At 41.8% G+C, this 13,954-nt stretch overlaps 1 protein-coding gene across 3 annotated transcripts in view; it reads right to left on the bottom strand.

Moving 5' to 3' along the window:
- The window catches only part of POLE2 (DNA polymerase epsilon 2, accessory subunit), a 33,614-nt gene extending 19,997 nt beyond the window's left edge, over positions 1 to 13,617 (bottom strand). For 2 of the 3 annotated variants that reach the window (XM_027065664.2, XM_015083300.3), the window contains exons 1-6: positions 13,478 to 13,617; positions 9,572 to 9,672; positions 8,589 to 8,664; positions 5,662 to 5,739; positions 5,440 to 5,533; positions 1,877 to 1,951 (exon numbers count right to left, since the gene is read on the bottom strand). In XM_027065664.2, coding sequence (XP_026921465.2) covers positions 1,877 to 1,951; positions 5,440 to 5,533; positions 5,662 to 5,739; positions 8,589 to 8,664; positions 9,572 to 9,672; positions 13,478 to 13,545 — 492 coding nt within the window. In that variant the 5' untranslated portion in view covers positions 13,546 to 13,617. Of the gene's footprint in view, positions 1 to 1,876; positions 1,952 to 5,439; positions 5,534 to 5,661; positions 5,740 to 8,588; positions 8,665 to 9,571; positions 9,673 to 12,977; positions 13,119 to 13,477 lie in introns of those variants that run through there. The other variant, XM_027065665.2, reaches the window with a different exon arrangement.
- Positions 13,618 to 13,954: the final 337 nt, after the last annotated feature.

Below are 13,954 nucleotides of genomic sequence, written 5' to 3' on the forward strand. Positions count from 1 at the left end.
TAATATTATACAACGTAACTTTTTAAATTTAATATCTCTTAGAAATCGTTTTATTTAACTATGCATAGATATACTTCATTCTTTTTAATGGATATAGATATGTACAGTACATATACAAAAATTTATGTTACCAAGTTCCTATTAAAGGACACATAAGGTGCTCAGTTTTCTGTTGGTAAAAACAGTGCTTAATGTTTCTTGCACCTCTCTTGGCCTAGTGCATGGGTATAACTGTTGCACATACTTCTACAAATTCCAGAAACAGAATTGCTGAATGAAAGGGTGTATAATGTTTCATTCTTATAGGAATTACCAAGTGAAGCTTCTTTTTGTCTGTAAAATTTTTTTTATTACAAATACTGCCTGTTTACTACTCAAAAATTTTAAAAATATAGAGAAGGAAAAATAAAGTCAGATATAATCACATTAACCCATAACATTTTTTTTAATGTCTATTTATTTTTGAGAGAGAGAGAGACAGAGTGTGAGTGAGGGAGGGGCAGAGAGAAAGGGGGACACAGAATCTGAAGCAGGCTCCAGGCTGTAAGCTATCAGGACAGAGCCCGATGCAGGGCTCAAACTCACGAACTGTGAGATCATGACCTGAGCCAAAGTCAGACACTTAACCAACTGAGCCACCCAGGTCTCCCAAATAATTTAGCTAAGTCTTAAAGTTAGTTTGGGAAAAAGGAGAGGAGAAATAATGCTTCTGGGCTGTGGGCAACTAAGTTGCCACAGGAAACCTAGTATATATAAGAAAACATATAGATGGTCTTTGGTAGGGAAATATAAGTAATGTCAATTTCCAAAAGTGAATACAATTTTTTCTCTCATAAAAGTTAAAAGCAGAAACTGTCAAACACTATAAATGTTTTCTCCTATGTTGCTACCATCAAACCTTAATTTGTGCATTGTGTAGTATTATATTTTAGTATCAGACTACTCATCATGACTTCTGATCTGTCATGGCAGAGAATGTAATGAACCTTAAAAGAGGCTGGGCCTCTTCAGAATCTATACGGAACCTCAGAGAACTGGCAGGGCCTAGAAGTAGCAAAGGACTGTCTCCCGGCAGGACTCTGTGTGCTAAGAGAGGAATAAAGCCACAGCCGGGCTGACAGTGACTAGGTGTGTGGCTGGAACAAGTAAACAAAGGGCATAGGAGTACAAAAGTGGAAGGAGCCCATGTGACAGAAAACATTCTCCCTCCCACCTCTTCCTCAGGCCCCAGCAACCCTGTGGCCTGTCTGTGCTGTCTCATTTATCCTATAAATGTTATTTCCTTAGTGCCTTAAGTAAACTTTTTACTCCAACGGACAAAGCACATTTTAGATGAGTAAGTGTGTGGGCTAGACAAGGACCAGGATTTTGGAGTTTGAGTGAGAGCAGGAAGGGTAATGTTGAGAGTTGGTCAGAAAGCCAGTGTCGTATCCAGCAAATGGACCAGAAGGACCAGGGATCTGTGTTGGTGGCCAGTGACGGTCTGGGGGCTACCGTAGTCTCAGGGCCTTCCTTCCCTGCTGCTTTTTTTTTTTTTTTTTTTTTTTAAGTAAGCTTCATACCCAGTGCAGAGCCCAATGCAGGGCCTGAACTCATGACCCTGAGATCAAGACCTGAGCTGAGATCAAGAGTCGAACACTTAACCGACCAAGCCAGCCAGGTGTCTCAGGGCCTGTCCCAAAGAAGGAAGTGGTAGCTTCTATTAGAGATTTGCAGGGCCCAGGACACAGACAATGGTCTTTCTCAACAGTGAGAATGCACAGGTCAATTAGCTAGCTAAACAGTTACCAGCGGTCCATTCTCATTTAAATTTCAATAAGTAAGAATTAAGCAATAAATATTTAACTTGTACACTTACGCCTCCTAAATAACTAACCTGGAATTTGCTTCCGGTTTCATCAGGATGAGAACCTATCACTGGAGGAGTAAATAATTCATGTCTGTGTGTCCTCTATAAAAAAGACAGATTCACATGAATTACTGAATCAGACATTTTAAACTAAAATTCATTAAAACAGTACTCTGACAAAATCTTGTCCTTAAATGAATGTTAATATTGCCTATTCTCAATAAATTTGAAAGCCCACATGTTTTAATATGCAAATACCCAGAAGTGTAATTTGGAAAATAAAAAAATTATTTCAAAGAATTTTTTTTAAAGAAAAAGCTCTATCGTATAGCTGCCAGCAGCACACTCTGGACTGAGTGTCAGTATGAAGTATGTATGAAGACAACAAACCAAGGGTCACCCTCAAAGCCCAGGGGTTTGTGAGACAGGAAAGTGGAGGGCCACCCTACTACGAAGGACCCCAGGCAAAAGGGGGCATTTAACGAGATCCTAAGTGATAAATAAGACTTTGCTAGTGAGAAACCATATGAGGCTGAGACAAGACATTTCAGGCAGAGGACGGGATGTGTCACAAGAAAGACTTACAAGAGTAAAGGAGTGTTTGGGAAGTGACGCAAAGTGTAGTATAGTTGGAATCTGAGGTACACAAAGCAGAATGTCAGACAGGGCAAGAGATTAGCTGGAGCCTCTATTTGGGGAACCATATCCCCTGCCCCACTGTGGTCCATGTGGTTTAGGCAAGGCTGGTGTCTCTTCCCCCTTCTATAAATAGGCCTAGTGAATAAGTACCCCACCTCTTGGCCAGTGAATGGTCCAGGCTCAAGCTAAGAGCCACTAAGAGACCTTTGCTAGAACTACCAGAAGAGAGGAACTTTCTCCAAGTGCAGCTGAGGCTACTAGGGGCCTCTGTCATCTCGTAGGGAGAACCTGTTTGAAAGTAAAATCAATTTTTATAAAATTGCCAAGAGATGGAGACAGGTAGATGCCTCAAGACGTGGGATATCCTGGATCCAGCCATGCTTGAAACTGGTGGACCTCCAGACCTCTCCACAAGTCAATAAATGCCTCTTTCTGTTTTAGTCAGTTTGAATTTCTGTAACCTCCAATAAAAGAGCCCTGACGATACCGACTTTACATGCTAAGTCAGGAAATTTATCTGGTAGACAATAGAAAACAAAGATATTGAAATAGGATAAAAATAACATCAGATTTGCTTATAGGAAGATAACTGTGATAAAATGTGAATGGACGAAAATGCAACGCTTTCATTTCACAGATAAGAAAAAATGAGGCTCAGAAGGATTATGTGACACACCCAAAATAATATGATAGGCTTTAAAATCTAATTTTTAAAAAGAAAGAAAAAAGAAATGTGGTATTTACTTGGGCATCTTCTCTGTGAACAGCATTGTGCCAAGCAAGTGTGGCAGGGGAAATACACAAGGAGCATCTCATAACGGGGATAAGCACCCCGAAGGCAAGGCAGGGCCAACTCCAGTAAATGATGCACAAGACAGACTGACATAGTCAGTGCTTTAAGGCAGAAGGAGATTGCATCCGACTCATCAAGAAGAGTTTCAGAAAAGAGGAGGAATTTGAGAAGGTTAGGAGGGTTTCAATAGCAGAGAAAAGTGGGAAGGGAAGAGCAGCCCAGAGAGTGAAGAATAAAAGCAAAGTTACAGAAGAAGGAGAAGGAATGAACAATAGTTATGTTTCATTTTTGGCTCTAGTATGGTACAATTAGAGGGAAAGTAGAGATTTTGGCCAAAAAGGTGCGATGGAAGATCTCAAACACTACATATATATAGTTTGTATTTAATCCAATAGGCAATAAACCTCCTTGAAAGACTGCAAAATCATGACAATATCAGAGCTACACATCAAGGAAGACTGATCCGGCCACATTACGTAGGTGATGGAAGGAGAGGACAGGCATCCTCAGGGTTCACTTTCTTCATCCTTTTTCAGAGCGTACTCGCGCTGACCATCCTGTCCTTAAAACCTTCTCCCGTATACCACCACCCTGGCCTGGCCCCCACATTCTCCTTTCTTCCCTTCTCTCCCCCCCGCCCCATAGGGTCTCACCCATCCCTGCAGTTCCATCCACTCCTCTGGGCAGATGCCCCCTAAATCTGTCTTCCCACATCTCTTTCTTTAGCTCTATATGTACTTTTCACCTGATTTCCCACTGACAACCTTAATTCAAAAATGTTTAAGACAGTACCTGTGTCATCTGAATCATCTTCCCCAAACATTCCCTTTTTCTTATTTGTTACCATGTTATTCTACTGTCCTACTCTCTGACTCAAAACCTTAATCATCTCTGAGTCTTTACTCTCTGCCTTCCCCTTCACATCCACTCTGTCACCATGAATGATGGCTTCCACTGCTCCAGTGCGGTCCCCTGTCTACAACCATTGCCACTTCCTTCCCCCCAGCTATCATTTATGGCAGGACTAATAACAGACTCCTCTAAGGCTTCTCTTCCATTCTTTGTTGTTGTTTTATTTTTAATGTTTATTTCTTTTTGAGAGAGAGAAACAGAGCATGAGCAAGGGAGGGGCAGAGAGAGAGAAGGAAACACAGGATGTGAAGCAGGCTCCAGGTTCTGAGCTGTCAGCACAGAGCCTGACACACGGCTCAAACTCACGAACTGTGAGATCATGACCCGAGCTGAAGTCGGATGCTTAACCGACTGAGCCACCCAGGCGCCCCTTCTCTCATATTTTTAACCCATCCCCAAATCTGCTGGTAGAGAAGGGCTCAAAAAACCCAGCTGTGATGGAGTCTCTCTGGTATTCCAAGGCTCCTTGTACCAAGAAAACAGAGTCCCAAACGCCAAGAGTGGCATCCACAGCACTCTGACCACCTGGCTCCCGCTTGCCTTTCCAAACCAATCCCATGCTACTCTTCTTCACGAGCCTTCCTCTACACACAAAAATGGACCCACTGCTTATCATTTCCTGCAGAGTTCACTCTTTCCCTTTGCTGTGTCTTTGTTCACACTGTTACCACTACCTTTTCCCCATTTCACAAGATCAAAGCAACCAAGGCCCTGATTTTCCCAATGAATACATTCTGTTTATGTCTCTTTCACAGCACATAAAACTCTACTTTATATCTTGTTTGTGCAAATGTCTTTAACTTCATAGACTGTAAACTGCACAAAGCTAGCATAGTGTAGTAGGTAAAGGCCAGACTCCAGAGTCAGATGAACTGGGTTCAAATCCGGTCTGTACTTACTATATGTGATCTTTGGTAAATTTCCTAAATTTATCTAGGTCTCAGTTTCCTCATCTGTAAAATGAGGATAATAGCTTTTATACCTACACTGATGTTGTGATGATTAAATGAGGTAAGTAATGTCTGTAACATACTGGACACACTGCTCAGCATGTTAAAAACCGGTAATAAATGTTAGCTATTTTTATCATCATAGTTGTTAATTGTTAATTGTATCTTCCATCTGGTCTCAAACACAGGCCAATAACAGTCTATTGAACAAGCTTTGGACCACAAAATTCCATCCTTTAAATTAACTCTGAGTGTTACCTAATCTTAAACAGTCTCATTTTCTACCCTCAGCTTACCTGGTGCAAAATAGTATATCGTTCACGAAACAGCTCTGCTTTATCTCTTGCTGTTCCAAATAAATTTGGTGCAGGGTGGTTGGTCATTAATAGACTAGAAAAAAAAGGAATGATTATTTATAACTATCACAGTACACAAAGGCAGGCCAAAAATGAATCATGGGCTGTAAGCCTTCTGAAAGAAGTGTCCATCTGAAATTAGCTTAAAATCAATATACTTACGGAAGAAATTTTTTTCTTTCTGAACTGTACACAAAGCGTGGAATATCAAATGCTCCTATGATATTGAAAATATGTTCCCTGAAAAACATCCCACAAAAACACAGATCTGATTTACTAACACATACGAATTCTAGGTGAGCACAAAAACTTGTATTACAATCTTATGGCATATAAATTAAATATACTTTCCACAGGTCATATACACAATTTCTTTTTTTTTTTAAGTTTATTTATTAAGTTTGAGAGAGAAAGCGAGTGAGAGAGTGGGGGAGGAGCAGAGAGAGAGGGAGAGAGAGAATCCCAAGCAGGCTCCACAGTGTCAGTGCAGAGCCTGACATGGGGCTCGATCCCACGAACTATGAGATCATGACCTGAGCCGGCACCAAGAGCTGGATGCTCAACCAACTGAGACACCCAGGCACCCCCACAATTTCTTATAGTGTCATAATATGGGGGTAACATTTTTCTTTCAGAGACAAGAAAGCATTGCCAATACTCTCAAAAAAAAAATCAAGCTAACTTTTTTTTTAATTTTGAGAGAGAGCACAAGAGCACACACAAGTGGGGGAGGGATACAGAGGGAGAGTGGGGGAGAGGGGGACAGTGAGTGAGAGAGAGAGAGAAAAAGAGAATATGAATCTTAAGCAGGCTCCAAGCTTAGTGCAGAGCCCCACTCGGGCTCAATTCCACAACCCCAGGACCATGACCTGAGCCAAAATCTAGAGTCAGAATGCTGAACCAACTGAGCTATCCAGGCGCCCCTAATCAAGTTAACTTCTTTTTCTTTCTTTCTTTTTTTTTTTAGTTTTCTTTGATTTCCAAATCTCTTTCTTTTGCTTTCGTTCTTTTTCAAAACATCTTTATTTATTTTTTAATTTACATGCAAGTTAGTTAGCATATGGTAAAATAATGATTTCAGGAGTAGAATCCAGTGATTCATCCCCTATGTATAACACCCAGTGCTCATCCCAACAAGTGTCTTCCTTAGTGCCCCTTACCCATTTAGCCCACCCCCCACCTACAGCCCCTCCAGCAACCCTCAGTTTGTTCTCTATATTTAAGCGTCTCTTATGTTTTGTCCCCCTCCCTGTTTTTACATTATTTTTGCTTCCCTTCCCTCATGTTCATCTATTTTATGTCTTAAATCTCACATATAAATGAAGTCATATATTTGTCTTTCTTTGACTAATTTCACTTAGCATAATACCCTCCAGTTCCATCCACGTTGTTGTAAATGGCTAATCAAGTTAACTTGTAATTAAGAATGTCATCTGTTGAAAAAGAACATGTACGTATAAAATAGTTATGTCTTAAAAGAAGTCTCTCCCCATGGGTACTACTTTTATGAGCTATAATATTAAAGAATATCATTTCCAACAATTTTCTAATCCAAAATTATGCAATGTTATGCAAAAGTGTCCCAGGAACCAGGTATAACATAGAAAAAGACCCCCCCCCCAAATACTGGCATATTGTTGATACAGTGTTAGAGAAGGAAATTCAACAAAATAACTTCCTTTCAGTGTTAATAACATAACCACATTTGAAAGAGGTTTCAAAAAAACTGACAGCACTATTGTAGAAACAGTCCAACCTAAAAAAACCTTCCCTAAAATTTTATGTTAATCTACCAGATTGAATATGGTCAAAAACGTTCTTGCTGCATTGGTGGCAGTACCTAGCGTAGAGCAGCCTAGAACGGGTGGACGTGAAGAAAACCTAGATTCCAGGTACAGTGCTGCTATTTTCTAGCAGATCGATCTTGACAGGTTACTGGACTTGTCACGCCACCTCTTCATCTATAAAGACGAAAGCCTCTCTTCTGTGATAATTAGTAACTTTCTGACAACTGAAATTGCAAAGACTGTTTACCTTTTAGTCCCACTGGACCTCCACATTGGCTAACTGTGGTATATAAAGGGCTAGACAGAAACAACAGTTAACTCAATGCTTATTTTATGATTATAATCCTTACACTTGCATACAGTCATTTTGGATTTCTGTTGATGGCTGTACCCTGGTATCTTAAATAATGAGTTTGCAAAGTTAAAATTAAAATTCTTCAGTTTCTTTGTTCTTAGCAGCTCTACTACGGTAACGACTCCTTTCAATGATCTCCATTGCCCCAAAGAGGAAAAAACTGTTAAAGTTATTACTATGTCCATTTCCCCAGTTGTTTTCCTCCCAGTTAAACCCTGTGAATCTAGAAAGAAGTCATATTCAAAAGAGGAAAGGGAGGGCACGGGCTCGTTTGTGGTCCAGTCAGTTAAGCGACCGACTTTGGCTCTGGTTGTGATCTTGAAGTTCGTGAGTTCGAGCCCCTCATCGGACTCTCTACTGTCAGCACAGAGCCCACTTCAGGAACTCTGTCCCCATCTCTCTTCCCCTCCCCCACTCTCTCTCTCCTTCTCTCTCAATAAACATCAAAAGAGGAAAGGAAAGATGGACGCTTGGAAATAAAACCCAGAAAAATTACTGCCATACATATGAATTTATCAGCTCAATAGCATGACTTAGTGGCAAGAATCAAAAAACTAAGGTTCCACCCTCTTTGCTATTCACCATGTGACCCAACATAAGTCGCTGAACTCTTCTGGATGTAGCACTTTCCTAAGAGCAAAAGCAAAGTATATGTCTAAATATTCAATTCAATCCAGGAGTAGCATGCAGAATATAAAGTCAGATCAGATGGGTAGTGGCAAAAGTTGGTAATGGCATAAACAAGACTCTAATCTCAAATCTTAGGGAAAAAATAGTAAAGATGAGTCATTTAATGAGGTTTATAATGCAAACTATCAGTTAAAAAGAAATACCAAGAAATAACCACTGTACAAATGCTGACCACTAATTATTTCCCCAAGAAAATAATTTAAAACAAGATTCATAGCATCTCCAGCAGGGGGGAAGAGTTCATTTTATCCACATACATAGTTTCATCTACAGACTGACTGCATTCCTGGACTGCTGCTTCCACTACAGATCGTTCAATCATGTTTGATGACACTGAAAAGAGAATTTAAAGTCAAATTTTAGAAACAGACAAAAAAATTACTTATTTCCACAGGTAGCTTTTTTCTTAAAAATAATCTGCAAACACCAACCCTGAGATTCTCATTACCTAGTTCTTATGACAAAAAAAGGGTTAGTTCAGAACAGTAACAAAAGCCATATCTCAAAAACCTTAATCTTCTACACCCAAAGACACTTGTGTTCATCATAATACAAGTCAAACGCCTTACTTTTCTAAATACTGTTTAATAACAAATTCAGTTATGCAAACACTTCTGTAAACTCCTAGGATTAAGAAGGTTACATTAGTATAACTTTCTATCACAATTGCTATGTTTCCATAGGCATGATAGTAACAATTATAACAGCAACTACTTATTAAGCCCTTAGTAAAACGTGACACTATGCTCAGGACTTTACAAGTATTATTTCATTAGATTAGACGTCCTTATGGATAGATTGTTGTTTATATGCTCATTTCTTAAAAGGGGGAATGGGTGCCTGGGTGGCTCAGTTGGTTAAGCGTCCGACTTCAGCTTCAACTCTTTGTTTCCCCCAAACTTTTAGGAGTACTGAATCTAAGTAAGACAAAGTAGAAAGCACACAGAGAGACAAAAGTGACCATGAGGACTAGATCAAAATCAGGAGTCAAGTGCTGGAAAGCTGGCAGTGACACAGCTCCATGAGTGGGAAGAATTTTAACAGCCTGGGGGGGAAATGTCCTGAGTTCCAACAGAACTAGAGGTTACCCCTTGGGAAGAAGTGCCACCTACCATGCATGCGTCTCATAACGCAGGAAAATTTTAATAGGGAATCTTCAGCTTCCACTTAAATCCATAAATCTAACTGAGGACATAGAACTCTAGAAATGATTTAAGAGCTATCAGAAAATGTTACTTACAGGGTTGCTTTTCAACTGCATCAATGATCTTTTCCAGCACATCTTCAAGTTCTATTTCACTGATAGGTGTAAGAGCTTCTGTGAGGTACTTAACAGCTTCACTGAGAAGGAAAGAAAAGATGAGGCATGTCATTGGTAATTGAGGGTACAAGTTTGATGCCAAAAACTGGCACTTATCAATCTAGCACTGAAATTAAGATCTACTCACTCCTCTCTGCAAGCGGTGCTCATCTCTCCTGCCCTTTCTGAACAAATTCTTCCTTCTATCCCCTGCCAACAAAACCATTCTTAAAGCCCCAAATCACATCCTTCTTTTACGAATGCTTCCTAGGCTTGGGGTGCCTGACTGGCTCAGTTGGTTAAGGGTCCAGCTCTTGATTCTGGCTCAGGTCATGATCTCACAGTTTGTGAAACTGACCCCCAGATCAGGCTCTGTGCTGACAGCACGGAGCCTGCTTGGGATTCTCTCTCTCCCTGTCTTTCTGTTCCTCCCCTACTCTCTTTCTCTCTCTCTCAAAAATAAATAAACTTAAAAAAAAAAAAAAAGGCGGCTTCCTAGGCCAGCTCTCTCTGCTGCAATCTCCCCTTCCTTCTGAATTGCTAAAATTCCTATACATCTCAGGTCTGATACACCACATTAGCTTTGTACTATTTATCACCTTACATTTTTTTTATCTCCTTAGATTTAAGGAAGACTTCATTTGCTTCAATGTCCTGAACACAGCAGACACTTAAGCATATATTTATTAACTTGATAATGCATTTGCTTAAATTCTAGTAATTTCATCATTGTTTTCCATTTTAAAATTTAAAAATTAGACTAGAAAAAATTATGATATATGACTAGTCATAGAAGCAATGTTCATATTGAAATCACATGAATCCCCCCCATGACTCCAAAAGAACTCAATAAAGCTGAACTTTAAAAAGAAAAATTCTGCATGAATCCCTGATTTAAATGCCAAGAGGGCTCAGAATGAACACTGTCTAAACAATTAGCTAATTGCATGCCATTCTGTGTTTGTAGCACACAACTTCACACTTCACATCAATGTTATTGTTATAGTTACCCCACTAATTGTTTTTATCTTGGGTTGCTTATTGATTGTTTCATGTGTGGGTATTACCTCTCCAATTTATGATAGATAAATTGGTCCTTGAAAACTGGAACCATGCCATCCTTTGGCAGAATGCCAAACAAATTTGAAGGTGATCCATTAGATATTTAATGACTAAGTCCCTAAAGTCACACACATTTTGGGTGAATTGGGACAGCTCTTAGGATAGCTCAAAGCCTATAGACCTATAGAGGACCTGGCCCCTGCCAAATCTTGTTAGGCTCCCTCAGTGCTCTCCTGCCTCAGAGACTTTAAATGGTCATTTCTCCCCACTCTTTTCTTCACATAGTGAAGTCATCTTGAACAGTCAGCTCAAACCACTTCCTTAATGATGGATTTCTTTAACTCTAGAGTAGTTACCTTGTTGTACATTATCAGAGCGCTACTTTCCTGGGATCTTTTTAAAGTTGAAATTAAATAACTGAATTATTTAATATCCATGGTAGAAAGACTTCTAAGACAACCCCTAATAATCCAGGCCTCCTGGTATTCACATCCATGTGCAACCCTTCCCCGTGAGTACGGGCTGGACCTCGTAACTTGCTTCTAACAACAGAATATGGTAAAAGTAATGGAACATTTTACTGTATTGCAGTTTTAAAAGAAAAAATTTTAAAGCAACAAGACGTCACAAAACTCTCTCTTGCTGGCTTTGATGAAAGCTGCTATACTGGAGAGGACCACATGGCAAAGAACTGAGGGTAGCCTTCGGCCAACAGGCAGCAAGGACTGAGGCCCCAAGTCTAATAGTTCTGGAGGAACTGAATCTTGCCAACCACCGAATGAGCTTGGAAGCAAATCTCACCCAAATGACCTTTGAGATGAGAGACTGAGTGGCTCTGAAGCTGAGGACCCAGCTATGCCTACCTGAATTCCTGACCCACAGAAAACGTGAGTTAGTAAGTGTGTGCTGTTTTATTTTATTTTTTTTTAATTTTTTTTTAATGTTTGTTTATTTTTGAGACAGAGAGAGACAGAGCATGAACGGGGGAGGGGCAGAGAGAGAGGGAGACACAGAATCGGAAGCAGGCTCCAGGCTCTGAGCCATCAGCCCAGAGCCTGACGCAGGGCTCGAACTCACGGACTGCGAGATCGTGACCTAAGCTGAAGTCAGACGCTTAACCGACTGAGCCACCCAGGCGCCCCAGTGTGTGCTGTTTTAAACCTCTAAGTTTTGGGGTAATTTGTCACACAGCAATAAATAACTAATACACTATCTATCCCCCAATTTCCACAGTGTCTTACTCTCTCGTACTCCTTGCTCCAGCACAGTGATCTTATGATAGACTAAAGCCTGTAAAGCTATACAGATCTGGCCCAGATCCTGTATAGATAGCATTTCAGTGTATTTCCGACTAAATTCATTAATGAATGACAGCTTAATATTCTAAGGGAATAAATTCTAAGGAGTCAAATTCTAAGGGAAAAGAGAACAGTTTATTGATCAATTGCTCATATTTTCAAAATGTCAGAGACGAACTGAACAAAATTCATTATTTTCTCTCCACCCTTGCCCTTGTTCACCACTAATCCAAAAGCAAAGTTAAAGTCTCATAAAAGTCGAGGTGTCTGGGTGGCTCGGTCAGTAGCGCATGTGACTCTTATCCTTGGGTCTTGAGTTGAAGTTCCTCCATGTTGGATACAGAGCCCACTTAAAAAAAATTAATTAATTTAAGAAAAAGTCTCATAAGGGGCGCCTGGGTGGTTCAGTAGGTTAAGCGTTGGACTTCGGTCTCAGGTCATGATCTCACCACGGTTTGTGAGTTCAAGCCCCACACTGGGCTCTCTGATACCGCGTGGAGCCTTCTTCGGATCCTCTGTCCCCTTCTCTCTCTGCCCCTCCCCTGCTCTTCCTCTGTCTCTCTTAAAAATGAATAAACATTAAAGAAATTTTTTTAAGTTTCATAAAACTCATTATTCCAAAACCAAAAACTTTCCACATACAGCAAGAGCGATCAAAGCCTGGTACAAAAAAAGTACATTCTATCCAGCAGGTATTTAAATATGTCTGTAAAAAACATTGTATTCTAAAAGACAACAACAACAACAAACAGATTTAGTGAGGAAAATCTTAACAAGAGTGCATTCTGTAGGGACTAGAAAACATGATTATGGCCAGGAAACCTGACTATCCGAGAAGTTCCAAAGGAAATGTTCAAGGGGGTTGGAGGAGGAAGACCTAGGAAAAGATCTAGTAACATGCTTCAAATTTAGCCACTTCTTAACTCTCTAGGAATTGTCACTCAGGAGTAATGCCTAATCCAAAATTTAGAAAGGGGAGGGCTCACAATTTTCTCAAAACTGTAGGTTGATAACTACAGACACGCATGTGGGCTTTCCCAGGTTGCTCAATGACGACTCAGTAACTACGTGTAGTCGCTCTATCATTCCCATTCAGCGGAGGCAGAGACTAGGCGGGACGCGTGGTGGGGGGGGGGGGGGGGGGGTTGGAGAGGGGAGGGAGACGGAACCCGAGAGGCGCTCAAGTCACAATGCCAAAAAACCGCTGCTGCGACACAGCCGCTTCTCCGGCTCATTGTGGCACTTTGCAGGAGGAGACCATGTCCCACCCGGGAGTAACGTTTCGATTCCACGCGAACGTCGGGAAATCGAAGTCCTCGAAGCCTGTAAGACCCTGCCAGATCGATTTCACTCTAGACTTTTTCAAGGGTCTCTGTAATTTAAGGCCAAGCCTACGATCGGCGCGCGGCGCGTCCCTCTGCCCGGCGCGGTCGCCTGACCCGGACCCTCCTGGTCCTTCCCGTAAACTGCCCCCAGGGAGACTCACCCCCGGAGCAGCAAGCCACGCAGCTTGAAGGCGGTTACTGCCCGGTTCCTCAGCCGCTCAGGCGCCATGTTCGCGTTTTGGCGCCACGGCCGCTGGCCCGCCCCTGCCACGCCCCTTCCCGGGATCGCCCCGCCCCCGCGCGGCCGCTGCCCAGGCTTGGGTGCCGCAAGCCCAGCCTGGGCCCCAGCCCCCGAGCCGAGAGCTGGGCGCCCCCGGGTGCCTGGCGCGTCGCAGCCCGTGACCCTGTAGGCTAAAAGAAGAGACGACACCGCACGCTTTTGTTGCCCAGAGACTGAAAGGAGAAGGCGTCCTTTCCTGGTGTCTGGTTGGTAGTGTGCTTCCCTCCGCCACGCGCGGTATTGACCTACCGTCACATCGCTGCCCTCATCGCTGTCATCTTCCGGGACTCCCACCCGGCTCATCCCAGACCCGGGAGCCCTGTGTACTCCTGCTCTCTACTTCACACGGGTTCTGGAA

This window comes from Acinonyx jubatus, chromosome B3 (genome assembly GCF_027475565.1).
Source record: "Acinonyx jubatus isolate Ajub_Pintada_27869175 chromosome B3, VMU_Ajub_asm_v1.0, whole genome shotgun sequence".
NCBI lineage: Eukaryota > Metazoa > Chordata > Mammalia > Carnivora > Felidae > Acinonyx > Acinonyx jubatus.